Source organism: Heteronotia binoei, chromosome 1, assembly GCF_032191835.1.
Source record: "Heteronotia binoei isolate CCM8104 ecotype False Entrance Well chromosome 1, APGP_CSIRO_Hbin_v1, whole genome shotgun sequence".
In the NCBI taxonomy this organism is placed as follows: Eukaryota; Metazoa; Chordata; class Lepidosauria; order Squamata; family Gekkonidae; genus Heteronotia; species Heteronotia binoei.
In genome coordinates, this window is record NC_083223.1 from 254,220,432 (window position 1) to 254,248,203 (window position 27,772).

The window sequence follows — 27,772 nt, forward strand, 5'->3', positions numbered from 1 at the left end:
TCGGCGAGAGGGGGCGGGGTTTGTCCTGCCGTCGCGCGTCACTTCCGTCCCTGGAGTTCTTCATTTCCGGTAGAATCTGCGCTAGGAGTCAGGGGCTGAGAGTTCGTTAAGAGAGGAGAAAGTTGAAATTTTTGACAGTTTTATTTTCTTCACTTCTAGTGACTACTGTGGTAAATGACGGCTTCTTCACCTGCTATGGGTGGGCTAGGCAGACATTTTATGCGTGAAAAGCAAAACAAGTCCAGGGGTACGTTAAATAAAGTTTATTCCACTATGAGTTTTCTTGAGATACGATAGCAAGAAAAAAACTCATTTACTCCCATTAGAGAAATAAATGTTTCTCGTCCTTATGTACTATTGTACTATAGCAAAACTTCTGTTTCGTTTTGCTGCAATAGACTAACACGGCTCATCCACTGAAACTTTGTGACTGGCCATGAATGGAAAGTGAGGTTGGGTGCTCCTGAAGCTGCCAGAATTCAAAGAATCCTTCCCTTCTTGTGCAGCTTCTGCCACTACTCAGTACTGAATCCAGTTCCCAGGGAAGCAAGCTCTGATACAATAGTTTAAATTGAGGGAGGTCGAGATTACAGCCCAGGAGCACCTAAATAACTAACAAGATTTCCAGGGTATCATTTACATTGAGGAAGGGATATCGTGTCTAGAATTGTTCACTTTGAGCATGAGCGGGGATGTAAAAATGGGCCCAAATCATTCCCTTATGGTCCAAGACTGGCTGAACTGAAAGGCAACCTATGGGCAGCCAATGTTTCTGAGGGTGTCAAAGAAATAGAATGAAAGTCCTAAAACAAATCAGAAAATGCCTTGCGCAGATGCCTCATGTTGGCCTCATTCAGGCTTTTGTGCAGCAGCTCTGAACCACAAATATTTGGCTTGTATTGGGGGCATCTAAAACTTTTCAGGCTCAACTTAGAAAGATGTTACAACATTGCAGAGATTTACTGTAAACTGTTTTTATTAATTTGTGATGGCAGTTAACTGTTGCTGAATTTAAACGGGCAGCTTTCTAAATGATCTGAGTCTTGAATATTGAAAGTCACCAGTAAGTCTGGGAGAACAACATACCTGTGAAGCACTCAAAAGCTGCTGGAGCTCATTGCCCTCTTCTGGACCGATTAGAAAGTTCTGGACTTTGAGCAGACCAGTCCTATGGGATTCTTTGTCCAGAAGATTGGAATATTGCAGGGCCATCCAAATCAGAGTGATCCCCTTTAAAGCCCACTAATTTCCACCAATGTTCCCTCTAAGCTGTGGAGTCTTGTGAGCAAAAATTCTACTTTACAAGCTACTGGCATTAAAGTTATAAGCTACTTCATGAAGTAGTTTGCTCTGAGGCCATCCTTCCTGAGCTAAGACAAAAATGTGTGAGCCAGAGGCTAAAAAACTGAGCTAGCTCACACTAACAGCTTAAAGGGAACACTGCTTAGGCTCACACTGCTAGCCTTCAAGTGCCTAGTTTTGCTTAGGAGCATGGTATATGTTCAGAAAGGGCCAAACAGAAATCTGTCTAGGTTGGATAAAAATTCTGTTGTGCACATGGGATGCATGGCTAAACTTTTGGATAGTCCAAAAGGTGTATAAAGGCCCATAACAACAGACACTGAACTATCTGGCCCACCTCAAATGCACAATCACGACTTTAGGAGCTTTATTTCAATAGAAAATCTAGTAGAAGCATATTTATTTTAAGATCAAAATAGCACCTGATATTGTTTTATGTTATTTATTATGTGTGTATGTCTGTCTGTTTTTGGTTTACATCAATACTGGCTTTTTAATGACTTTTGTGGAATGTAAGCTGCCCTGATCCTGCTTCGGCGGGGAGGGCAGGATATAAGCCAAATAAAAATAAATAATTTGTGAACTGTCATGGTTTAATTGTTACAGCAGTGACCAGTTCATACGCATGTTTGCTCAGGAAATAAACACAAATTTAAATCAGCAGTCCCGCTTAGAAAATACATATATTTTCTGAACAAAGCATGTGCACTGATCAGCTACCGTAGCAATGAAATGTACTGTAGGCGAACAAAGAGAACCTTTGCACAGAGTGGCATGCAGCATTTAATCAGGGGAAGATCTGCCAGAATATGTGATGATGGCTGCTGGCTTGAAAAAGCATGGCCACCTTCAAGAGGGGTTTAAATAAAAATATGGAGCAGAGGTCCATCAGTGGCTATTAGCCACAGTGTGTGTGTATAAATTTTTTTGGCCACTGTGTGACACAGAGTGTTGGACTGGATGGGCCATTGGCCTGATCCAACATGGCTTCTCTTATGTTCTTAAAAAGGAACTAGACAAATACTTCAAGGATAGGTCTTACTACCATGGCTTCTCTTATGTTCTTCTCTTATGTTCTTAAAAAGGAACTAGACAAATACTTCAAGGATAGGTCTTACTACCAGAATAGCAAAATGAAACTCATATCTGATAAAGGGAGTTTTGGCTCTTGTAAGCTCATACCCTGAAAATCTTGTTGGTCTCTTAAGGGGCTTCAGGACTTGAATCTGGCAATAGTAAAGTAGCATTTCCATGTTCAGTGGCAGCACATACCCAAATAACGCTTGTGGAGGCAACAGCAAGGATGGATAGCTGCCTTCATTCCTTGCCATTAAAGCATCTGTCTGGCCCTTTTGGAATCAGAAAAGTATACTAGGTAGATTTCTACTATGATGCTGCCAAACTCCTGTGTACTTATTTTTGTATTAATTTGTAACCAGTAGAGATACAGGGAGGGAAGGCAGCATGGTATAGCTTGATCTCATCAGATCTTGGGAGTTAAGTAGGATTGTTACTTGAATGGGTGACCACAAAGGAAGACTCTGTAGAGGAAGGCAACGGAAAACCACCTCTGCTTCTCACTTGCTTTGAAAACCCCTTGGTGGGGTGGCCATAACTCAGCCACCACTCGACAACACTTATGCAGAGATGCAACCCAGGTTATGCATACTATTGTTTTTCTGAACATTGATTTCAATCATAGTTTTTCTTCCCCCTTGGCTTATATAATTCATTTACCATGCCAGGAGAATGGAGAGGATGCTGCAGCGACTGCTATGATTTGTTGACCCTGCAGAAATTGTTCAGCCTCAGACATGATCTGCTGCTGATACTGAGTCCTGTCTGAGAACAGCAGAAGTTTTGCTTCTCTATGTGCAAGGATAAGTAAGAGGCAGATGGAAACGTCAGTATTTTGCAAGTTTAGTCATGAGGGACAATGCCTTTACTATATAAACAAAGAATTAATAGAAAAATATGGCCATTAGCAGCTTTGATAAGATGAAAATTCTGTTTATTTTGCCAAAGTTACACACATATATGTTCAGCCCATTGATCTGTCTTGCTCTGTGTTGTCTGCCTTAGTTGGCAATGATTCTCCAAGGTCTTCCCTGGCTCTCCTTGAATCTGGAGTGCTTCTTTAACTAAATGGAGATAGCAAAGGATTGAATCCTGGACCTTCTGCACACAAAGCAAATGCTCTACCTGTGGTCTGTCCATCACCCACTGGCCCTTTACAATTAAGAGTTACAAAACTAGGCATTTTCAAATGGAGTTCTGCACAGCGGGGGGGAAATCTTTGTTTAACAGATCATTGTTTACAAACTGAAAAGGCTTTCTGGTGAGATATTGCAATCTGGAAGAATACAAACTGGATTCTGTTGCAGTATGAGCAACTAACATTTTTCAGGCCATAGCCCAGCACAGAATTAGGCATGGCTAATGCCCCAGTTCCATGATTTAGCTTACAAGGCCAGTCACCTCAGTTACTATCGTGCTGCACCTGGTATCTCTTCTGACAGGGATAAGCGTCTTCTCATCTTTAGCAAGCTCAGCCTGCTCCTGGCCAGGTCATGAGCAATGAAAGGTGCCTCCTGGTTAGGTGAAAGCTGACCTTCTGAAATGACTTCAGATGATGCTTGAGCAAGAAGTGGCTTCCCTGAAAGCAGAAGGTCTGGGGATGCAGCTGTGCCTATGCAACTCAGAGGTCTCAATGAGCGCTGTCCTAAGGGTTTCAGAGCAGGTTTCGGGAAAGGGGGAGGTTTTTCTGCTCTGGGGAGGCTGTGCAGACCCTCGACATCTCCACAGCAATAGGTCTGCATCCTTCTGACCGGCGCTTGAGCCGCATGCCTCTCTTTGGCGAGGGCAACAGCCTCATCAAAGGACATGCTCCCCCCACTGCGCCAGTTGGTCCACCTCTGCTTCTGAGGAGCAGCCCTGCTGCCTTCGCCATGCTTATTCAGCTGATATTTCTGAGCTGGTTCCCCTTTTTCTTCTTCTCTTTTAGAATTTCCACTGCATTTATTTAAATTCCCTGGAAGGGAACACTTCATCTTCTGGAGGTCATCTCCGCCGAACACATCGTTCTTGGACCAATGGCTGCATTTATCCAAACTTGCAGGCGAGGAGCACTGCAAGTTTTGAAGCGTGTCCCCTCTGCTCTCCTCATCCCTGTCATATTTCTCTAGACACACTGGCATAGAATTCCGCTGCTTCTGAAGGGCCCCTGAACCACCGAGGCAGTTACCCGGAGAGGTGGGCATTTCAGAAGACGCAGGAAGACTTTCTACAGATTCACTGCTGTCGGTGGTCAGGCTGGTAGAGCAAGGTGGTTTGCACATAGTGTCCTCATCAGACCCGTTCTTCATCTCATCTTCATCATTCTTATCTGATATTGGTGGGTCAGGCCACAGAATGGATGCTTCCTTGGTAGGAGAGGCTGGCGTTAGGAAAGGAGGGATCTTGGCAAATTGTGGCTTTGGAGGCACAACCGGGAAAGATTTCACCTGCTGGACTCGGACGATGCTGGAGGTCTTTCTCATGGAGACACTTCCATCAGGTTGCATGTTGTGCTTGGGGGCAGCTGAAGTTTCTTCTGGTGGTGCATAATAAGGTTTCCACAGAAGACTTTCTGGACAGCTCTTACGGAAAGAGGCCACGAGCAACGAGGAAGAAGACTCAGTGCAGCTGTCAGACAACGGGACATGGGGAAGGGATGTGTGGGACCAATACTCAAGCTGCTCAGGACTCAAGTCGAGCATAGGGTCAGGCAGAGGTTGCATCTCAGAACATGGCATTTCAGATATACTGCCGGATGAGGGAGAATGTTGGATGTGAGTCTGAGTCAAACTTTGATCTTCCAGTGATGAAGAAGCTTGGGAAATCTCTCTGCTCAGTAGCTGCTGAGCCTCTTGAAGTAGGAACTCACAGTCCACGTGCTCATCAGATGTTCCAGCAACCTCTGGAGTTGGTCCATCAGCCTCTAAGCTGGGCAAGCAAGGAGGCCACTGAACCTGCTCCATTTCTGATGCAACCTGAGCTTGTAGCTGCTGCTCATCCTTGAGGCTTGGTTGAGTTGCCTGAGTTCCATACTCTGGAGCCACAATTTTTTCCTGGTTTTCTTCTGAAGTTCTGAGAGGGTATTCTGCTTGAAGCAAACATCCTCTTTCAAGAAGGAGGTCATCTTCATCTCCAGCATTTGAATCTTTTGCTTGCAAAGACAAAGGCAAACTGGGCTTTATCTCAGTTGCTTTGGTTCCATTCTTTTCAGATGTTTCCAACTCATGGGAATCGCTTCCTGAACTCAGGAACACTCCATCCTCTTCCTCTGCCAAGCTTGGTAGTTCTGAGTCTAAATGCAAATTGGCTAATTGTGGATTGTTTGCTAGAGGAGTGCCTGGCAAAAGTCCCACATCTGCTTCAGATACCGCTGGGTCTGTAGGTGAAATCTCTCCAAGAAGACTGAAGGGTTGATCTTCCATCAGATTTCCTATGAGAGGGAGCTCTGGAGCTTCATTGAAATGCTGAGAATGTTTTAATTCACTAGCTAAAGGGCTGAGATCATCATATGCACTCAGATAGACTTCTTCAGAGTCCACCTCCTTGGAGTGCTCTTCCTTATCCAGACAACCCATGGCTAGATAGTATTGGTCATCTTCCTCATCTGAATGTTCATTCATACACTCCTCAATGGACAGATAGTTCAGTGATGGCACAGCAGAAAATGTCTCCATCTAGAAATGATGGAATAAGGAGGCAGACAAAGAGGAGAATAAAAGGTTTAAACAAGACACCACCCCAACTCATAAACACACTTATTTTTGTCTCATATTTTCTCTTAGTTGTTACTCTGTACTTCTCACTATATACTTACCACCTCTTTCATAGTTCACTCTGATGATGTACTGCTCGCTCAGTGTTCTGGGATAAATACACTGAAGCGATACATATTCGTAATGATTCGCCTAGAGAGAATTGTCCAAAAACTGTTTGTTTTAGTCACTTCCAAAATCTAGTTTTGCAGAATGTCAATGAAGGAAGCAAATAATTGATTGAAAGTACTGGATTAAATCCCTTTAAGGTAAAATGATAAGCTATGTATTAAAATCACTGTTTTACATTATGAGATTGTGATGTGTTAATGATTTATCAGGGAACTAACAAGTATTAAAGAATCTTGAGAGTCCCTTGGACTGCAAGAATATCAAATCAGTCAGTCCTAAGGGAAATCAACCCTGACTGTTCCTTGGAAGGTCAGATGCTGAAGCTGAAGCTGAAGCTGAAATACTTTGGCCACCAAATCAGAAGGGAGCACTCACTGGAGAAGATTCTGATGCTGAGAAAGACAGAAGGCAAAAGAAGAATGGGACGGCAAAATATGAGGTGTCTGGACAGCATTACTGATGCAACTAACACGAATTTGAGCAGACTTCAGAGGATGGTGGAAGACAGGAGGGCCTGGTGTGACTTGGTCCATGGGGTTGCAAAGAGTCAGACTCGACTGTGCGACTGAACAACAACATGTGTGCATGCTTGGAGGTCATGGTTGACTTCCGGTGACCCCTACTGGGGGCTTGGATGTTTTAGAGAAGTGGATTTTTAATCCTTGCCTCTGCATCCTGGTGCTGGTATTCCTTGGAGGTCTCCCATCCAAGTACTTGCCAGGGTTGGCCCTGCTTAGCTTCCAGGATCTGACCAGATTAGTCTTGCCTGGGCTAGCCACATCAGGGCTGCATGTGTCCATGTTAACTGGTGACCAGTCTCTAGGTTTCTCAGGCAAAGAAGAATTAATCCTAATACCTATGACCTAAGATCCTTTCTAACTGGAGCTGTCAGGAATTCAGACTGGGATTTTCTGTATGCTGTACTACTGAGATGCGAGCTTTTAAAAAAATGTCACAATTATAAGAAGTTACTAAGGCAGACCATTAGTCCATTGTATTCAGTAACAGTCTTTCTAAAACCTGCTACTGGGGACCCTTAACTGGAGATGTCAGGATTTAAACTGTGGACTTTCTGCATGCATAGCATGTCCTCTATCCACTGAACTACAGCTCTGTCCTTCCACAACTTCTCTTGCTGACATTGGTGATAACCTACTTATCCAAGTCTTCATATTACTTCCTCCTTCCATTTCTTGCTATGAAAATACCAATATTCAGAAGAAGAACCTTAAAGAAGCTTCTGAAATTTGGGCAACCTCAAAATATTTCTATTCATCCCTTCATGTCCTGGAACCTGTGAACAATTATCTGATAGATGAAACACAGCAATAGGGAGGGCAGACACTGGTGATTGGACAAAAAACTGTGGACAGTGCAACATTGTTGAACAATGAAATGGAAAAGGTCACCTCAGCCATAAACTAAAACAGAGGGCATTGGCTTCTTTAGGTAACTGTCCATTGTGGATAAATACACAGACAGCCATTGAGAATTCTAGCCAGCCAGATGAACTGTCTTTTGAACTATGCAAATATTTTTCCCCAGCATAACTAACCTGCCAGCTTTCTCCCATCATTTCATTCATGAATCCACTTCCCATATCATCATCCATGGCTGGGAAGTCATCTGTCTCTTGGACTGCAAAATTGGTGGCCATGTGCGGACTTTTCCAGGGCTGGTCACTATCAAGGCTGTCACCCAGCCAAGCATCCTGGCTGTCCAGGAAGGAAAAGGAATCCTGGACTTCCAGAGACAACTGGCTCTCCAATTCCAGCGGGCTTTCCACTGTCACGTCTGGTTCTGCAGTGCATAAAAACAAAAGAATAAGTGGGGTCATGGTAGCAGGGACTAGTGCCTTGATTAGTCTTTTTTTGTGATTGGGAAATGCAACCCTGAGTTGCCTTGACCTCAGAGTAAAAAAAAAAAATCCTGGCCTGGGAACCGAGCAATAAAATCTTTGGGTTTCAGGTTAAGAGGAACTGGTCCCCCTTTATGGAGACAAACAGGTGGGACAATGATAACCATTTGCCCACTTGCTATGAAGAGGCAAGAGAGATCACTTGCCATATCCTGAGTTCACTTTGAACCATAAACGTCGAGGATGTACTGCTGATTACAACTGGGGAAAGAAATGGCAGGAAGCATGGGAAGATACCCCAGTTTATTTATTTTATTTATTTTTGTTAACTTGTATTTCTGCCTCTCCTGCGATGGGCTCAGGGTGGATAACAACAAAAGTTTAAACAATTAAAAACTACCCACTAAAACCATTAAAACACAATAAACCAAACAGCATATATATCACAGGCGGCAATTTCCATTGGGCACATTATATCAGTACAGCTATAGGCCCAAAGATGTAATAGTAAAATTAAGATGATAACATCATGATAGGCAAGGGTGGCCAAGCAGATGGAATAAGGACATCCGCTGCCTTATTGAAGAAGAATTGGTTTTATACCCCACCTTTCACTACCTAAAGGAGTCTCAGAGCACCTTACAGTACTTGTGAGCAAGGAGAGTGGCGGGATGGGGGAATCACTACAGTGTTGTTCTGCTGTTTCTGTTCCCTCTGCCACTGCTTCTCAGGAATGAACAGTGTCATTGCCTCATTTTGTGGGTGGCAAAGGGCTCACACTCTGGTGCAAAACAAGTCTCCAGTCTCTGCTGGAAAGATGACTTCTTATATGCTCTTAGAGGAGTTATGGGAAAGACTGCAAAGGGACCACAACCTAGTGTCAAAAGATAATCCTTTCAATTGAAGATGAATTTATTCTAGGTATACTTTCTGAATTCTCCCCACCCAAATTTCTCTCCAGATTTTGAAGTTTTGGGTGACGGTATTAGGAGCCCCGTGGTGCAGAGTGGTAGGCTGCAGTATTGCAGTCGAAGCTCTGCTCATGACCTGAGTTTGATCCTGGCAGAAGCTGGCTTCAGGTAGCCGGCTCAAGGTTAACTCAGTCTCCCATCCTTCCGAGGTCAGTAAAATGAGTACCCAGCTTGCTGGGGGTAAAGTGTAGATGACTGGGAAAAGCAATGGCAAACCACCCTGTAAAAAGTCTGCCAAGAAAACGTCATGATGTGAGTGACATCACCCCATGGGTCGGTAATGACTAAGTGCTTGCACAGGGGACTACCTTTACCTTTTTATTAGGACTTCACCATTTAGTTTTTGGCTAAGGTAAAATTTGAACCAGGGACTTCCTAGCTTTGTATGTGGTCATCTGCAGAAAACAGATCACAAGGCTTTTATAATGTGATTGAGCTTTCTGGCCAGTGGTAGGTTTTTAAATCCAAGTGAACCCAGTGAGTAACCAAGCCATACGGGAAGACTAGCTGCCTTACCTGTAGGATCTTTCTTGTCCATGCTGCTCTCCGACATCAGCTTAGGCTTGTCTTCTTTCTGCTTCAAAGAAGGTATTACCTCTGTGGCCAAAGTAGTCTCAGGCGCTTCCTTCTCCAAAGTGCAGTAGCTCAGGGCAGGGCACTCCAGCCCCCGAGTCAGTCGGGATAACGTGAGGTTGGAGGTAATGTGGAAAGGGACCGTGACGGAGATAGGCCCGGAGATGTGAACCCCAGCACACTTTTCTGCCCGGCTCCTTGCAGACTGGGGTGATCGCCCTTGGGGGGCCACTCCAACAAGGCTGGACCTGCTGGCCTTTGGGGTTGTGGGCTCTGACTTGGCAGTAGCTTCCCCCTCAGATTCACCCGTTCCTTCCTCGGCTTTGATCTTCTCTAACTCCAGGAAGCTGTTGTCTTGTGAAGAATGGCTATTAAAACTCTCATGGCATTGAATGGGCTGCTTCTGGGACCTTTTTCTCCCCAACTGAGGAACATCTGGATGCAGAGAAGACAGCCAGATCAATAAGAGACCAGAAAGACTGAAACCTATTGGTGGCTCAACCTCTTTCAGGGTGCCGCCTTATTGCCTCGACGCGGTTGTGAAATGGCTGATTAATGACCCCAAATAGGTCTGTCGCTAAGGCTTGGGATGATCAAAGTGAGGGATTTAATGGGGGGAAAGTGTATGAAAGGTAATGCTGGAGTTGCATGAACTCTAAAGTCTGCCCCCAACCCTGCTCTGGACCGATGCTGCAGTCCTGGGGGAGAGGGAGTTCACTGTTTCCTGATTAGGAATGACATCACTTCCAGAATGTCTCTTAGCTCAGGAAATCAGAGAGTACACAGCTGTGGTGCTATGTCAGTTCCAATTTCAAGTTAAGAGAACATAAGAACATAAGAGAAGCCATGTTGGATCAGGCCAGTGGCCCACCCAGTCCAACACTCTGTCACACAGTGGCCAAAAAACCCAGGTGCCATCAGGAGGTCCACCAGTGGGGCTAGGACACTAGAAGCCCTCCCCAGCACCAAGAATACAGAGCATCACTGCCCCAGTCAGAGATTTCTATCTATACCCTGTGGCTGATAGGTATTTATGGACCTCTGCTCCATGTGTTTATCTAATCCCCTCTTGAAACTGTCTGTGCATGTAGCTGCCACCACCTCCCATTCCATCTACCTGGTACTTTTAGAGACACAACCACAGTCCTTCTAGCCTTTTAGTCTCCATGCTCCAGGACAGGGGTGTCGAACTCATTTGTTATGAGGGCTGGATTTGACATAAATGAGGCCTTGTCGGGTTGGGCCATGTGTATCATAAAATGTAATGCCAGGTAGCGGACATATAAACTTTATAAAGGACACAAACACAATTAAAGATTTTTTTTAACTTAAAACATGCTTAAAATTTTAGCACACTTGCAATATTTTGTTTTACAGTCTCTGATAAATGTCACCTCTTGCTATGAATTATTGCATCAAAAACTGCAGACAGTGTCTGTGCTGTACCTGTCTTGAATATGTGCTGTTCAGGTGTACGCATCTGTAAGTTGCAAACCTACTTTTGATTCATTGACATTCATTACAAATATCTCACGGTCAATGCTTTGAGGCTAAGACCCAGAGGAACATGAAACAGCTGGACACTATGAGCTTTTGTACAGAAGTTGCTTCATGCACTAGTCAAGAACATGTGAAGGCACCATGGCACAGACTGAGGGCTATGTGCTTGTCTACAAAACTATAATTTCCTCCAGAAAAATGACTACAATTAAAAAAAATAGAACTCCCCCCCCAAAAAAAAACTACTACAAGAACAGAGAGACAGCCATATACAGTGGTCAGTGTCAGCCTACTATCTGGGAAGTCTAAATTCAAGATCCCCAATCAAAGGAAAATGTGAAAGAAAAATTAAGGAAAATTTGCTGGGTAAACCTGGGGTGGAACACACTCTCAGCCTAATTTTGATATTTCTTTTCTAAATAGTTCACATGCTTTGCTATTGAGAAAGATTGGAGGGCATGAGTACAATGAAAAAGAGGAGGGGAACCCAGTTACACCCATAACAAGCTCAACAAAACTCTCTCTCTTTCTCTCTGTAGCAAGGCAAAAAGCTCATACCTTCACTAAAACATTGCTAGTCTTAAAAGCACTCTTTGTAGCTCTCCTGATGGTGGGGACTGGCAAAAGAAACTCTGGCTCTTTCTTTCCTTCCCTGGGGCATGAGGAGGGGGAGGAGCCTCAAGCCATTCATTTGAAGGAAGAGAGGCTTGACTCAGTAGCTCTGCAGGGTGATTAATTGAGCCTGGCAAACTTAATCACCCAGCAGAGCTATAGAGCCAAGCTCTATCATTGGCTGAGGCTGCTCCTCCATTTGGGAAAAGGGAGGGGGGAGAGGGAAAGACTGCTTTGCTGCTCTGGCCTGTCTGGGAAGAAACACAAAATGGCGACCGACAAAAGCAGGCAAGGGGAAATGAAGCAGACAGCCAGTTGCTGGAGGGCCTGATTGGAGCCCTCTGCGAGGCTGATCCGGCCCGTGGGCCTTATGTTTGACACCCCTTATCCATGAGGTTTATAAATGCCTGCCAGGGCTATAGTCAGAGGTGGAGCATCTTCCAAGGACCATGGCTCAGAGGAGGGCCCACCACTGACCAGAGATTCTTGGCCCGTGTGCTTCCATCAGGAATGGAAGATTTCCCAGAGGCTCATGGGACACTGCTGGGGCCTCTAAGGGTAACCTCTGATTTCAGGCAGGGAATGGAACCCTCACTCTCCTGAGCTTCTATGCCACTATTCAGGGCTTTAAAAAAGCATGAAAGAGCATGCTCTGCTCTCTCCCCCAGGAGCGGGTTTATATGGATAAGATGATGAGCTTAGTGATGAGATGATGTGCTTGGTGAAGATGCAAACATGGAGCCCACAAGTAGACTGGGAGTGGAGCTCCTGACAGTGAATCTAAGTAAAGCTTAATGACTTCTACACCTACCATCGCTCACACAGGGCATAGAGCTAAGGGAATCCATGCTTTTGGCTGGTCGCAATCGCATTTTCTCCACTTCTGGAAAAGAAAGACAAGATTGAGCCACCTGCTATGAGGATCAATTTTTTTTTGTGCTCTCGATGTCTCTGGGAGATTCAGCTTAATTTGAGAAAAAAGTTCACAGAAATAGCTGTAGAAAGTCTCTCCTCTCCAGCCTTGAATGTTGTTTCTGCATGAGGACTTGGCTCCCGTTAGCAGTGAGACATGGGACTTGGAATCTGCAGTTGCTGCATGAACAGGTACCACCAGGGCTTTTTTTGTAGCAGGAACTCCTTTGTGTATTAGGCCACACACCCCTAAGTAGACGATCCTCCAAGAGCTTACAGTAGGCCCTGTAAGAACAGCCCTGTAAGCTCTTGGGAGTATTGGCTACATCAGGGTGTGTGGCCAAATATGCAAAGGAGTTCCTGCTACAAAAAAGCCTTGGATACCACAGTCCTTATGACATTTATGCACTCAAGAAGTAGCAGCCATTGAAGCCCATTACCTTTTTCCTCTGGCTTGTTCAGCTTGCGCTTTGAGTCATTACTGGATCGGCCAAGATTGAAGATGGACCTCCATTTCTTTGCCTTAAGGGAGCCCTTTCTTCTGTGAACAATGGAACTGGGGTTAGAAACTGTGCAAGATGTCTACACGATGCATCTCGCACCATCACAGCTGTGCACAGGACCCTGTTGATTTTTCCCTCATCATCAGATTGGCCCCAGGACAAAAGCAGTGAAGAAGGGAATTGGTTCTGTTAATCAGCTCTGGGATTCCTTGCTGAGAGAAATGCCAGAGCTCCTTCCTCTTGGGCTCTCCCTCTTGTGTCTCTTAAAGGCAAAACTTCAGGCTACCATCCTTCTTTGTTTCCTACCCCTCCCCACCATACTCATGAATAGGACCTTGCTAACTAGTGAGTCTATGCCCAGCTCCTGTCCAAAGGAATGTTCCTGGCTGCAACGGGTTGCTGCTTCTTCTATGGGTCACCCTACAACTCTGCAGTGCATCTCACCCATCTTAGAATCAGAGAATCATAAAGTTGGAAGGGACCTCCAGGGTCATCTAGTCCAACCCTCTGCACAATGCAGGAAACTCACAAATACCTCCCCCTAAATTCACAGGATCTTAATTGCTGTGAGAACTCTAGTTTTCTGTGTTATACCTCTAAGGATGCCAGTCACAGCTGCTGGCGAAACAGCAGGTTCTACAATGCCAAGACTTCAGCCATGCAGCCCAGAAAACCCAAAACAATGAAGGAGCAGTGACTCTCAAAAGCTTCTATCCTGAAAATCTTGTTGATCTTTAAGGTGCCTCCGGACTCAAATCTAGCTATTCTGGACAGGGAAATTCACATGTGGAGGTGAAGGAAAAAGAGAAGAAACGAAGTGTGTACTTATGATCGTTGAGATCAATAATGGTGTGGTACGGGCGCATCTGTGGAGGACCATCTCCCTGGTTCAGCATGGTTGGAACATTGCAGGGAAAGCTGTATTTGTCGTCATAGAGGACTGTTTGCGACCCCATAAGAAGGAGAGATTTCCTGAGGGATTCACGGCTGCCTGCTGCAGGGGAGTGAAAGAGAACCAGGGTTTGCATTGAGTATGAGAAAAAAGCCAGAGCACCAATGGTATTCAATCTGTGCCCCCCCCCCACCTGCCCCAAGGGTTGTTCTAGCAGCAAGTTATGGCTGCCCGTACTTTGTCCAGTTTCTGGGCATGCCATCCTGGGCCATTTTGGACTGTTAGTTGTGGCACAAAGTGGATTATAATCTAATGCATCAGCCCTCTCCTCGATAAACTTTGTTCAAGAAGGAGAATATTATTTAAGCACTTATTTTGTATAATTTAATATTTAATAATTTATTATTATTTAAGTCTCAGAGTGGCTCACAATCTCCTTTATCTTCCTCCCCACAACAGACACCCTGTGAGGTAGGTGGGGCTGAGAGAGCTCATTCACAGAAGCTGCCCTTTCAAGGACAAGTCCTGTGAGAGCTATGGCTGACCCAAGGCCATTCCAGCAGCTGCAATTGGAGGAGTGGGGGATCAAACCCGGTTCTCCCAGATAAGAGTCCGCAGACTTAACCACTACACCAAACTGGCTTGAATTGCATAATGCAGGGGTAGACTGGGACCTGTAAGCAAACTAGGAACAAGCCAAGCTGAGTGGTTCCTGCAGTGCTGTCAGTAGTGTGAGGGCTACTCAGCTCAGACCCAGCCAGCAGTGCCACTAGTGGGCATCAACTCACCCATTGCCTCTTGGGGGTAGTGCAGGAGGAGGCAACGGGTAAGCTGAAACTGATCCTTGTTGCCACTAAAGAGTTTGAGCCAAGGAATTCCTGCAGCACTTGGTGGAGCTACAGGGGGTTGCCTGTGCTTGTCCCTGGCCACCTGTGGCCCTACTGGGCAACAGCCCAATGAGAACTTTCTGCAGTTATAAGTCAAATCTTGCAGATCTATTCTCCAAACAGCAGAGCTTTCACTGGTCTCTGAAGCCAATATCTCTTCAGGAGACGATCCCTTGAACTGAGGCAAAGCTGCTGTTGGCAGAATGGATCTGCAGTGTATGATCTGCAGATTGCTGTCAAGTTGTGGCCAATTTATGGTGGCCTCATAGGCAGTGTTCCCTCTAAGCTGAATAAGTGTGCGTCAGCTCACAGTTTTTTAACTTCCCGCTCACACATTTTTGTCTTAGCTCAGGAAAAATGACCCAGAAGCAAACAAATTTATGCAGTAGCTCACAACTTTAATGCCAGTAGCTCAGAAAGCAGAATTTATTTATTTATTTATTACTTTGCATTTATATCCCGCCCTCTCCGCAAGCGGACTCAGGGCTCACAAGACTCCACAGCTTAGAGGGAGTAGTGCTCATAGGGTTTTCAAGGCAAGACATTCAGAAATGGTTTGCCGTTGCCTTCCTCTCCACTGCAACCCTGGATTTCCTTGATGGTCTGTCATCCACTCTGCATGCAGAACTGGTCCTAGACTGTCTGGCACAGTAGGTAAGGGTGACTTGGCACCCCCACCTCGCCCTGATAACATCACCAAGTCACATGGGGGGTGCCCAGTTTGGTGTCCCCAGAAGGCTGGCACTCTAGGCAGTTGCTTAGTCTGCCTAGTGGCAGGCCCAACCCTGCTGCTCAGTTTCTGAGATCTAGCAAGATCAGGCTAATCCAGGCCATCCAGGTCAGGGCAATCTGCAAATTAGGCTTCCCAGATTTGGGAAACTGAAATACGGAAGTTCTCTACAGAGGAAGTAAAAAGCATAAGAGGACCAACCACAGAGAGGAGCGTCTCCAAAAAGCTGCTCCACATGAGTGAGGATAAATTCCACCACAATGGACTGGATGCGGACCTCCATGAAGGCTGCTGTGCCATTAAAACCAGATGCCTCGATGTCTTTGGACCTGAGAAGAGAGGGACAAGGGGGTCAGGAGCAAATGTACAGAGATTCTGGATGAGTCTCTGTTGAGCTTGCCTTAGCTTGTTCTTCAAAAAGGGGACTCCAGCTGGTGAAATGGTTATCGTGGCATACTGGGAGGTGGGAGCATCCACTGTATAAATGACTGCTTAAAACATACCCAGAATGTAATCTTATTAACTAAACATACTGGCAAAGGATGCAAAGAAATTATTTACAATATACAGATAAGTTCTGTGAACACTGGGCAATTTTTATTACATGCTGGAATGAAAAGGTTGCCAATGTGATGTGTCTTTTTGCTTATTATGAGCTGTTGTAAACATGCTACCTCTCCCCCCTTCCATGTATTAATAGGGTAATATAGGCATTGATTACAATAAGAAACTGAAACTTCAAGAGAAGGAGGCTCCTGATTTTAAGGCCAGTTGTCCCCCAGCGTGGGTTGGATTCAAGGTATGTTTCTCACCTAGCACACTTCTGCACTGGGGTTGCCCAGAGGGAGTAGTGCAGACTGCACCATGCTCAGTGGTTTCCAATAATGTTTGTCTCACAGAGCACTCCAAGCCCACTTAACTCAGTAACTGATAGCAATCCTAAGCAAGTCTACACAGAATCCTGCTCAGAATTCCTCCTACAGAAGTGTTCTTTGAATGCCACTGAAGGCATAGGATTGTATTGTTAGACAGCTGATGGTTTCCAACCCTGTGTCTCTTGGAAGCAAGCTTAGACTGGAAGCATGAAAGTACCCCTAGTGAACTCACCTGAGGAGGTTGGGAGCCCAAACAATCGCCAGGTTCCTCACATGCATGCTGGTCTCAGCACTGAAAGATGCAATGCGGACTAGGTGCCTCATCAGGAACTCCAAGGTCCTAGTGGCAGGCCACCAAAACAAAGATGGACAAGGAATGGGAAAAAGAAAGGAGAAAACCTTAGGAAGGTATTTGAGGATCACTTGGGATAGAACTACAGTTCTACTGTCTTAAGGGGCACAAGGTTCATACCAGAAGTCAGTGCCTGATAGAGGTTCTTCTCTTTCTACTTCCCTCTTCCCATCTTTCTATGTCTTCATCCCCTTGTTTTCTGGGATTATTTTTAGACCACAGACAGGGCCATAATTTAGTTATTAAAATTAATGAAAGGGGCTAATGCGTAACTACAATTTATAATGAAATCATGATTTATTTTGTGATCAACAATAATAATAACTACCATTGTTAGTAAATAATAATGAATAGATCAGGTACAATCTAATCTATTGCTCTGGTCTGGTTAAATCTCACCTAGAGTACTGTGTTCAGGTTTGAGCACCACAATTTAAGAAGGATGCTGGGGAGGAGCCTGTGGTCGTGGTGCATGTTGGCACCAACGATGTGGGGAATGCAGTCGTGAGGTCCTGGAGGAAAAATTTAGGCTGCTAGGCGGGAGACTTAAGGCCAGGACCTCCAAGGTGGCCTTCTCAGAAGTGCTACCTGTTCCACGTGCAGGGCAGGAGAGACAGGCACAAATTAGAAGTCTCAATGTGTGGATGAGACAATGGTGTAAGGAGGAAGGGTTTAAGTTTGTTAGGCACTGGGATGCTTTCTGGAACAAGCGGGAGCTGTACAAAAGAGATGGTCTCCACTTGTCCCCGGATGGAACCAGGCTGCTGGCGCTTAAAATCAAAAAGGTGGCAGAGCAGTTTTTAAACTAAATCTTGGGGGATAGCCGACAGGAAATGAAATGTCTCTGGTTCGGGAGGACTCGTCTCAAAGAGATGAAGGGTTGGCTGCTATTTTTCTACCGGGTAACGGATCAGAGTTGCCCACTGTGATGGTGACAAACAGTATGGACTGTCTGCCAGAGTCTCGAGGCGGCAGGAGGAAGGGCAGGCCTAGCTTGCCTGGGAAATTATAGATGTTTGTATGCAAATGCTAGAAGTGTTCGAAGTAAAATTGGGGAGTTGGAATGTTTAGTGTTGGGGGAAAACATAGACATTGTGAGAATTTCAGAAACTTGGTGGAATGAGGAGAATCAGTGGGACACAATTATTCCTGGATATAAGCTATATCGGAAGGATAGGGAGGGAAGGGTTGGAGGTGGGGTGGCTCTGTATGTCAGAGAGGATATACGGTCCAGTAAGACTGAGGTCAGAGAATTAGATTCCCTTTTAGAAATGCTTTGGGTTGAAATAGAGAGCCCAAAAGGGAATTTAACTATGGGAGTTGGTTATCGCCCACCAAATCAAAAGAGAGAGGACGATTATAATATGATGGAAGGCTTAAAGATAGCGGCTAAACATAAAAACTGTGTCGTAATAGGTGATTTTAACTACCCGCAGATTGATTGGGTCAATATGTGTTCTGGTCGAGAGAAAGAGATTGAGTTTCTTGATGCTCTCAATGACTGTACTATGGAGCAGATGGTCTCAGAACCTACCAGGGGTGGGGCGATCCTGGATTTGGTCCTAAGTAATGCCCAAGACTTGGTGAGAGATGTAAAAGTGATTGCACCGCTTGGCAGCAGTGACCATAATGTTATTGATTTCACCGTTTGTATAAATAGGGAGTTGCCCAAAAAGACCGCCACAACCACGTTTAACTTTAAAAGGGGTAAATTCTCTGAGATGAGGAGGCATGTGAGGAGGAAACTGAAATGAAAGGTAAATACAGTCAAAACCCTTGGGGAAGCTTGGAGACTATTTAAAACTATAATCCTAGAAGCTCAGATAAAATACATACCACAAGTTAGGAAAGGCACAAACAGGCATAAGAAAAGGCCTACATGGTTAACCAACAAAGTAATGGAAGCTGTAAAAGGTAAGAAGGACTCCTTTAAGCGGTGGAAAACCAGTCCAAGTGAGATTAGTAAAAGGGAACACAGGCTGTGGCAAATCAAATGCAAGACTGTGATCAGGCAGGCAAAAAGGACTATGAAGAGCATATTGCAAAAAACATAAAGACCAACAATAAAAATTTCTTCAAATATATTAGAAGCAGGAAACCAGCCAGGGAAGCAGTGGGGCCCTTGGATGACCATGGGGTAAAAGGATTACTGAAGGAAGATAGGGCAATGGCTGAGAAGCTGAATGCATTTTTTGCCTCCGTCTTCACTGTGGAAGATGAGAACTTTTTGCCCACCCCAGAACCACTAATTTTGGAAGGGGTGTTGAAAGACCTGAGTCAGATTGAGGTGACAAAAGAGGAGGTCCTACAACTGATAGACAAATTAAAAACTAATAAGTCACCGGGTCCGGATGGCATACATCCGAGAGTTCTGAAAGAACTCAAAGTTGAACTTGTGGATCTTCTAACAAAAATCTGTAATCTTTCATTGAAATCTGCCTCCGTTCCTGAGGACTGGAAGGTAGCAAATGTCACCCCCATCTTTAAAAAGGGTTCCAGAGGAGATCCAGGAAATTACAGGCCAGTCAGTCTGACTTTAATACCGGGAAAGTTGGTAGAAAGCATTATCAAGGACAGAATGAGTAGGCACATTGATGAACACGGGTTATTGAGGAAGACTCAGCATGGGTTCTGTAAGGGAAGATCTTGCCTCACTAACCTGTTACATTTCTTTGAGGGGGTAAACAAACTTGTGGACAAAGGAGACCCGATAGATGTTGTTTACCTTGACTTCCAGAAAGCTTTTGATAAAGTTCCTCATCAAAGGCTCCTTAGAAAGCTTGAGAGTCATGGAGTAAAAGGACAGGTCCTCTTGTGGATCAAAAACTGGCTGAGTAATAGGAAGCAGAGAGTGAGTATAAATGGGCAGTCTTCGCAGGGGAGGACGGTAAGCAGTGGGGTGCCTCAGGGCTCAGTACTGGGTCCCATGCTCTTTAACTTGTTCATAAATGATTTAGAGTTGGGAGTGGCAAGTGAAATGGCCAAGTTTGCGGATGACACTAAATTGTTCAGGGTGGTGAGAACCAGAGAGGATTGTGAGGAACTCCAAAGGGATCTGTTGAGGCTGGGTGAGTGGGCGTCAACGTGGCAGATGCGATTCAATGTGGCCAAGTGCAAAGTAATGTACATTGGGGCCAAGAATTCCAGCTACAAATACAAGTTGATGGGGTGTGAACTGGCAGAGACTGATCAAGAGAGAGATCTTGGGGTCGTGGTAGATAACTCACTGAAAATGTCAAGACAGTATGCGTTTGCAATAAAAAAGGCCAACGCCATGCTGGGAATTATTAGGAAGGGAATTGAAAACAAATCAGCCAGTATCATAATGCCCCTCTATAAATCGATGGTGCGGTCTCATTTGGAGTACTGTGTGCAGTTCTGGCCGCCGCACCTCAAAAAGGATATTATAGCATTGGAGAAAGTCCAGAAAAGGGCAACTAGAATTATTAAAGGGCTGGAACACTTTCCCTATGAAGAAAGGTTGAAACGCTTGGGACTCTAGCTTGGAGAAACGTCGACTGCGGGGTGACATGATAGAGGTTTACAAGATAATGCATGGGATGGAGAAAGTAGAGAAAGAAGTACTTTTCTCCCTTTCTCACAATACAAGAACTCGTGGGCATTCGATGAAATTGCTGAGCAGACAGGTTAAAACGGATAAAAGGAAGTATTTCTTCACCCAAAGGGTGATTAACATGTGGAATTCACTGCCACAGGAGGTGGTGGCGGCCACAAGCATAGCCACCTTCAAGAGGGGTTTAGATAAAAATATGGAGCAGAGGTCCATCAGTGGCTATTAGCCACAGTGTGTGTGTGTGTTTGTGTGTGTATAATTTTTTTTGGCCACTGTGTGACACAGTGTTGGACTGGATGGGCCATTGGCCTGATCTAACATGGCTTCTCTTATCTTCTTATGTTCTAAGGATATAGATAAGCTGGAACATGTCCAGAGGAGGGCAATGAAGATGGTGAGAGGCCTGGAGACCAAGTTCTATGAGGAAAGGTTGAAGAACTGGAAATGTTGAGCCTGGAGAGGAGACGATGGAGAGGTGACATGATCACCCTCTTCAAGTACTTGAAGGGCTGTCGTATAGAGGATGTGCCATATGTCAGCCCATTACAGGATGTTGTAGAATTGTTGCCTTAGAAGGTCGGACCAAAACCAACAGGTTGAAATTAAATTAAAAGTTTCCGGCTAACCATTAGGAAAAACTTCCTGACCGTTAGAGTAGTTTCTCAGTGGAAAAGGCTTCTTCGGGAGGTGGTGGGCTCTCCTTCCTTGGAGGTTTTTAAACACATGGCTAGATGGCCATCTGACAGCAATGCAGATCCTGTGAATTAGGCAGATCATGAGAAGGAGGGCAGGAATGCTTAGTTCTTGTGGCCTTTTCTTACATGCCCAGGGAAATGCTGATTGACACTTTGGGGTCAGTCAGCATTTTTTTTTCTCTAGGCCAGTTTAGCAAGGGATCCTGGAGGTTTTTGCCATCTTCTGGGCATGAAGCAGGGGTCACTGGGGATGTGTGTGTGGGGAGGAGGTATTTGTGAAGTTCCTGCATTGTGCAGAGGGTTGGACTAGATTACCCTAGAGGCCACCTCCAACTCTCTGATTCTATAAATATATACTCATATCATTTTAAATGAATAAAGGAAGTCATTTCATATGAATCAGAGCATTAGACTGGGTCCCATGGATCCATTCCTCCAATGGAAGGATATCCCTTCCTGATGCAACAGCATCTTGCATCAAGGGGAGGCTCCTTCTCCTGGAGGAAAGTGCGACTTATCAGAAAAGATCTGCAGGATCCAACCCATTGGTATTCTTGGTATGGCTTTGGGAGTCAGCCAGCAGTCTTTCCTATCCTTACCCTCTGAGATCCTTGGCTTGACTGTGGCCACTCCTCGGATAATAATACCTCAAATAATCTCCCACACATTTTCTGCATCCTCTGAGTCACAATGATAACCTTGATGGCCATCACAGATTAAGAGGAAATGGGTCAGAGGACTGGGGGAGGAATGAGGTGGAATGAAAAGTAGTGAAAGTTTCTCTCACTGTCACCATCTCCATCTCCAGATAAGGACCTGCCAGCCCAGTGCCATCTGGAGGCTGATACGATTGCATTGCGCCTGGAATCTCTGAGAACTTCCCACCCACGACCCATGCAATATGTCCACGTGAACCAGTGAAGCCACCTTATCCTGAGTCAACCTGTTGGTCGTCTCTGTGTGCTGCCAGGAGGTCTCCAGTGATGTCTTTTCAAGCTAGCTCTTTTGACAGGAGATTCCAGGGATAGGACCAGGAACTTTGCATGTTCAAAGCATGTGTTTTACAACTGAGCTGTGGTTCCTTGAGAAACGTGTACCTCAAGTTGGGACAACCAGTCTGACTGCAATCTTTTTTTCCTAGCCCAGCCACAGAGATCCTTCCAATTCAAGACCCCAAGATGTGAACAATGGACCTTCTGGGTCCCCGTTGTTCCCTCCATTGCCTTGTGTTGTTCACTTTGGTGTAGTACTTAAGATTGTCTTTAGGCTTTCTGCATATTGGAATGGAAAATGCAGAAGACCTCTGTATATCAAGGAGACAGGAGTGGTGATTCACTCATTCTGGCCTGTGTATCTCCATATGACAGCACCAAGCTGCAAAGAATGTATGTTTGCTTCAGCTGGTAATGCTGTGAGACCTCACAGATAAACCAGCTCCAACTGAAGCTGATTGTTCAATGAGGTAGGTTTGTGATAAATGAGCCCTAAGTGGGCTAGGTTTTCGGGGGGGGGGGGTTAGTTTTGTTTTCTGGGGAGTAGCTGAGGGAACTGCTGTCTGACGACTGACAGACTGCTTGATGAATGGATGGTTGCTGAGAGAGAGAACAAGTGGAACCTCCCCAGCAAAAGGCACGAGCTCACTCATGAGAAGTATATTTTTGTTGTTGACTTGGAGTGAGTTTGTCCTTGTAGTAAATAAAACCTGCTTTCTGTTCACAAACTTGTCTTAGCCTGCTGAAATCCAAAGAACATGGGCATTACACATATTATGACTAAGAACACACAAATCTGTCAGCTGTCCAGAGAAGCCCAGAGTCCTTTGGGCCCATGAAAGGAGGCAAAAGCCAAGCGGAACCAGAATTCACAAAAGGCTAGAAGCTGCCAGGGGAGCCCTGTCCCTTGCAAGTACCTGTAGTGTTGTGGCGGGAGTTCCTTCAGCACTTCCTTGATCTTCACCAGCCGGCCCTCTTCCAGCTTAATAGCCACAGCATCCTGGGAGAGGGAAGGAGAAGATGCTCAGCTCATAATGGTGTTTGCTCACCTCTACACAGTTCCCACCCTTGCTTCCCACTTTGGAAACTCTTAACTTTGAAATCAAATAGCATCAGAGGCAGACGTCATCTATTCAGAGATGTTTTGACACATACACACACACATCTGTTTGCAAAAAAAGAGCTAACATGTTCATTTTTACAAATGAAACCAGGAACCAGTTTCTGGATAAATGTGAGGTTTCAATCACACTTGCAGCTGTACATGCACTGAATGAGAATTATTCAACATACAGACAAGGGTGCATTGTACGGGAATCGTATATGCATTCACTGTAAACTCATGCAAAGGGCTAGTGTGGTATATTGTAGGGTTGTAGCCTGGGCTGCTGCTGCTGCTTTTTTTGTAGCAGGAACTCCTTTGCATATTAGGCCACATACCCCTGATGTAGCCAATCCTCCAAGAGCTTACAGGGCTCTACCGTAAGCTCCAAGAGGATTGGCTATGTCAAGGGTGTGTGGCCTAATATGCAAAGAAAGCCCTGGTTGCAGCAGATGTTAGCTGCTTTGGATCTTCATTGGAGAGAAAGGTGGAATATAAATGAAGCAAATGCAATTTCAGTTAGACCAGCTTCTATCCCACAGCAGAGCCTTCCATTTCTCATCACTGATTTCACACACGGGGTTATCCTTACACTCCCCAGGCTGAAGGATGGGAGAACCCATTTCATGGGAGTCAAAAATACCTAAATACATTCCATTTTGCACTGCACCTGTGCATCTTGACTCCCTTCTTTGCAACACTCCTCCCAAATTCTTGAGTGGAATGTAATGGATCAGGGTTCTCCATTCTGACTTGTATCCAGGGCTTGTTTTGTAGCAAGGACTCCTTTGCATATTAGGCCACACAGCCCTGATGTAGCCAATCCTCCAAGAGCTTACAGGGCCTACTGTAAGCTCCAGGAGGATTGGCTACATCAGGGCTGTGTGGCCTATGCAAAGGAGTTCCTGCTACACCCCACCCCCCCACCCCCCACTTGTATCTGATGAAGGCATAGGATTGAATCTTGAAAGCTTATTCCCCAAGAAATCTTGTTGGTCTCTTAAAGTGTTACTGGACTTAAATCTATCTTGGAAATACCTAAATGCCACTAATCCCTACATTGCTAACTGGATCTGAGTTATTTATTGTATTTATTTATTTAATTTATAGGCTGGCTAGAATAGCATGACATTCTGGCCTGCAGTGCCATGTTCAGTGCCACCAATCATGCGGTGGTGTATGGGTGGCTGCACACCCGAGCATCTTCTGGCACCCTGTCTCCTGGCACGCTAGGCAGTCCAGCTGTGGAGGGGAGAGGAGCACTCAATGGCATAAAGACTGTCCTATCTGCCATACCCACCGCAAACTTGTCGTACAGCTGGTATGTGAGGAGGGGATTGGGCAGCTCCCGGAAGTAGGCCTTGCAGAGGGAGCTCACACAGTGGATGTCCTGCAGGTAGATGTCTTTGTTGAGATCTGGGCAGCGGTCGGTGTCAAATTCAAGCCTAAGAACAAAGAGAAGAAATTGGCAAAGGTGACTGTGTGGGCAGAGTATGAGAGCCTAAGAACTGCAGTTGTTGCATCCGAGTCAGACCTAATCCAGCATTCAGTTTGCAACATCTCCAGGAGGCTCCAAAATGGGGGCAAGAATGCAACAGTATCTGGTACTTTTAAGTTAGACTGCCTCTGAACATGAAGGTTCTGTTTAGCTATCATCACTAACAATCCTACCTGCTAAGTCAAAACTCCAGCCAGTTTGGCATCCAATCGTAGTCAGCCAAAAGTTTCCAGGAAACTCAAAAATTTGGGATGAAGATTTTCCATTATCTCAGCATCTTGTATTTAGTGGAATGCTGCATCTGGGCGTAGAGGTTCCTTCTGGCTATTGTGGCTAATAATAACTGCTGTAGATTTAACTTCCATCAAAAGATGTTGCTTTACACCAGGGGTGGCCAAACTGTGGCTCCAGAGCCACATGTGGCACTTTCACATGTACTGTGTGGTTCTTGGAGCCCCCATTACCCCACTGGCTGACAGAGAAGGCATTTCTCTCTTTAAATCACTTTGCCAAGCCAGCTGGTGGCTTGGAGAATGCATTTAAACTGAAAAGTTGCTTTTTTTCCACCCCTCCCTCCCTCTCCTCCTTCCTTCCTCCCTCCCTGCCGGCTCTCAAACATTTGACATTCATGTCTTGTGGCTCTTACATTAAGCAAGTTTGGCGACCCCTACTTTACACCTTAACGCTTATTGTAAATCTGTTTACTTGTCTGCTTAAAAATCAAAACATTGTCTTGCTGAAAGAGGCCACAGCCATCTAGTTCTACATCATATTTCCAAAAGCAACCAATCTGATGTCTCTGAGAAACCCACAAGCAGGCCACATCCTTCCCCATAGTATGACCCTAGCAACAGTTGGTACTCAGAGGTACAGTGCCTCCCAGGGCTCATTTTGTAGCAGGAACTCCTTTGCATATTAGGCCACACACCCCTGATGTAGCCAATCCTCCAAGAGTTTACAAGATCTACTGTAAGCTCCAGGAGGATTGGCTACATCAGGGCATGTGGCCTAATATGCAAAGGAGTTCCTACTACAAAAAAAACCCCTTGCTCTAAACATGGAAGCTCATTCACCTGTCATGGCTGATAGTTACGGGGATTGTCTTGCTGGATCTCACTGATGATCCACCTAGTCCATCACCCAGTAGCCACTGTGGCAACCCTGATGCTTCAGGGAAGCCTCCAGATGGAGCATGGAGGTTATAGCCTTCTCTGATGTGTTTCCCTACCATCTGATATTCAGATTTACTGCCCTGATCTGGCTTGCTCAGATCTCAGAAGCTAAGCATGGTTGGCCTTGGTTAGTATTTAGATGGGAGACCACCAAGAAAGGCCAGGGTTGCAATGCAGAGGCAGGCAATGGCAAACAAAGCGTCTGTCCAAAAATCAGACTCCTGTTTGCAACTGCTGAATTGAACATGAGGAAAACCAGCAGGGAACTGAGAGAGATACAGATGCTTGGTGCATCTATCCTAGCTTTTGATAGGCTCTTCTTCCTTTATGAATTTGTGTACTTCTTCATTTAAGCCATTTAAACACATGTTCCCATGCATTGTGGCAGAGAGTTCCACAAGTTAGTTTATGAGAAGTGGGGGACTGAAAGTGGGGGAAGGGGCCCATTCAGCACCCAAGGCAGCCCTTACCTTAGTTTCTGGATGTTTGACGAGACTCCCGACAGCCGGTAGATTCCATCCACTATCCCATACTTTTCTACAAACTCTGTGCAGCTCTTCAGGACCTGGGGGACTGAGAAAGAAAAACATTAAATCTGGAAAATGACAAAATAATTTTTACCTAGAATACAGCTGTTTGAAGGGGAAAGAGAGAGATGGGATAGGACAGGATGAGCTAAACATGCCTTCCCCCACACAAAGCAAAAATGAACCGATGAGCTGCCATACTGAGTCAGACCCTTGGCCTATCAAGGTCAGTAGTGTACACTCTGACTGGCAGCAGCTCTCCAGGTTTTCAGGCAGAGATCTTTCACATCCCTCATTATGTGATCCTTTCACCTGGGCTGGAGATATCGGAGATTGAGAGCCTGGGACTTTCTGCATGCAAAGCAGATGCTCTGCCATCCTTTCTCCAAGGAGTTCAAGGTGCTATAATATGGTCCTCCTTTCTTACTTTATCGTACAACAATTCTGGCAGAGGGGTTGGTTCAAGGTCACTTGTTATGCTTCAAGGCAGAATGGAGATTTGAACACCGGTCTATCACATTCTAGTCCAACGCTCTTAACAGTGGCACCACGCAAAGAGTTGGCTGGTTATAGTTCAGATCAGTCTGAGCACTACAGCTCCTGTCTGAATTCACTTCTCTTCCCTGTTCAATCTCTCTCCTGATTTTCTTTCCATTTTCAGACTCATGTGCTTTATTTCTAGAGTTTTCCTGTAATTCTGAGAAAATCTCTATCAGCCTTCATCTACCTAGAGTGCACTGCTTCTCTGAGCCTGCTACCTTCTTAGGACCCTAACTCCTACTTTCCTACATCTTTGTTTCTACTTCTCCTTCCCTAGGTTATTCTGCCTGTGCTATGATACCAGCTGTTCCATCAAAAAAAGAACCCAAACGACCCTTCTGCCTGCCATAATTTTCTGTGACATCAGAGAAGCTCAGCCAATCACTGCTACAGAATTCTCCCACCACCACCTCTTTTAGAGCAAATATTTTTTGAGAATTTCAAGATACCAAAAAGCACAAAGCTGCCTTATGTTGACTATGGCAGGGCATAGTGGGAGGAAAGACCTCTATGTGGGTGGGATACTCCCTCTAAGCTGTGGAGTCTTGTGAGCAAAAATTCTACTTCATGAGCTACTGACATTAAAGTTGTGAGCTACTCCATAAATTAGTTTGCTCTGGGGCCATTTTTCCTGAATTAAGACAAAAATGTGTGAGCCAGAGGCTAAAAAACTGTGAGCTAGCTCACACTAACTCAATTTAGAGGGAACACTGGAGAGGGGAACTACTGGAGAGGAGGGGAAAAAGTCTGAGGGAATTTGCCTGC

General features: G+C 45.2%; 1 protein-coding gene across 2 annotated transcripts in view; it reads right to left on the minus strand.

The window, feature by feature from the left end:
• Positions 1–3,296: 3,296 nt before the first annotated feature.
• Positions 3,297–27,772, minus strand: part of ARHGAP30 (Rho GTPase activating protein 30) — a 41,652-nt gene continuing 17,176 nt past the window's right edge. Inside the window, exons 2-12 of one of the 2 annotated variants that reach the window (XM_060253387.1) lie at positions 26,411–26,513; positions 24,571–24,715; positions 23,086–23,168; positions 16,788–16,895; positions 15,882–16,009; positions 13,997–14,165; positions 13,109–13,206; positions 12,568–12,639; positions 9,588–10,079; positions 7,798–8,042; positions 3,297–6,032 (exon numbers count right to left, since the gene is read on the minus strand). In XM_060253387.1, the coding sequence (XP_060109370.1) occupies positions 3,789–6,032; positions 7,798–8,042; positions 9,588–10,079; positions 12,568–12,639; positions 13,109–13,206; positions 13,997–14,165; positions 15,882–16,009; positions 16,788–16,895; positions 23,086–23,168; positions 24,571–24,715; positions 26,411–26,513 (3,887 nt within the window). In that variant the 3' untranslated portion in view covers positions 3,297–3,788. Of the gene's footprint in view, positions 6,033–7,797; positions 8,043–9,587; positions 10,080–12,567; positions 12,640–13,108; positions 13,210–13,996; positions 14,166–15,881; positions 16,010–16,787; positions 16,896–23,085; positions 23,169–24,570; positions 24,716–26,410; positions 26,514–27,772 lie in introns of both variants that reach the window. The other variant, XM_060253378.1, reaches the window with a different exon arrangement.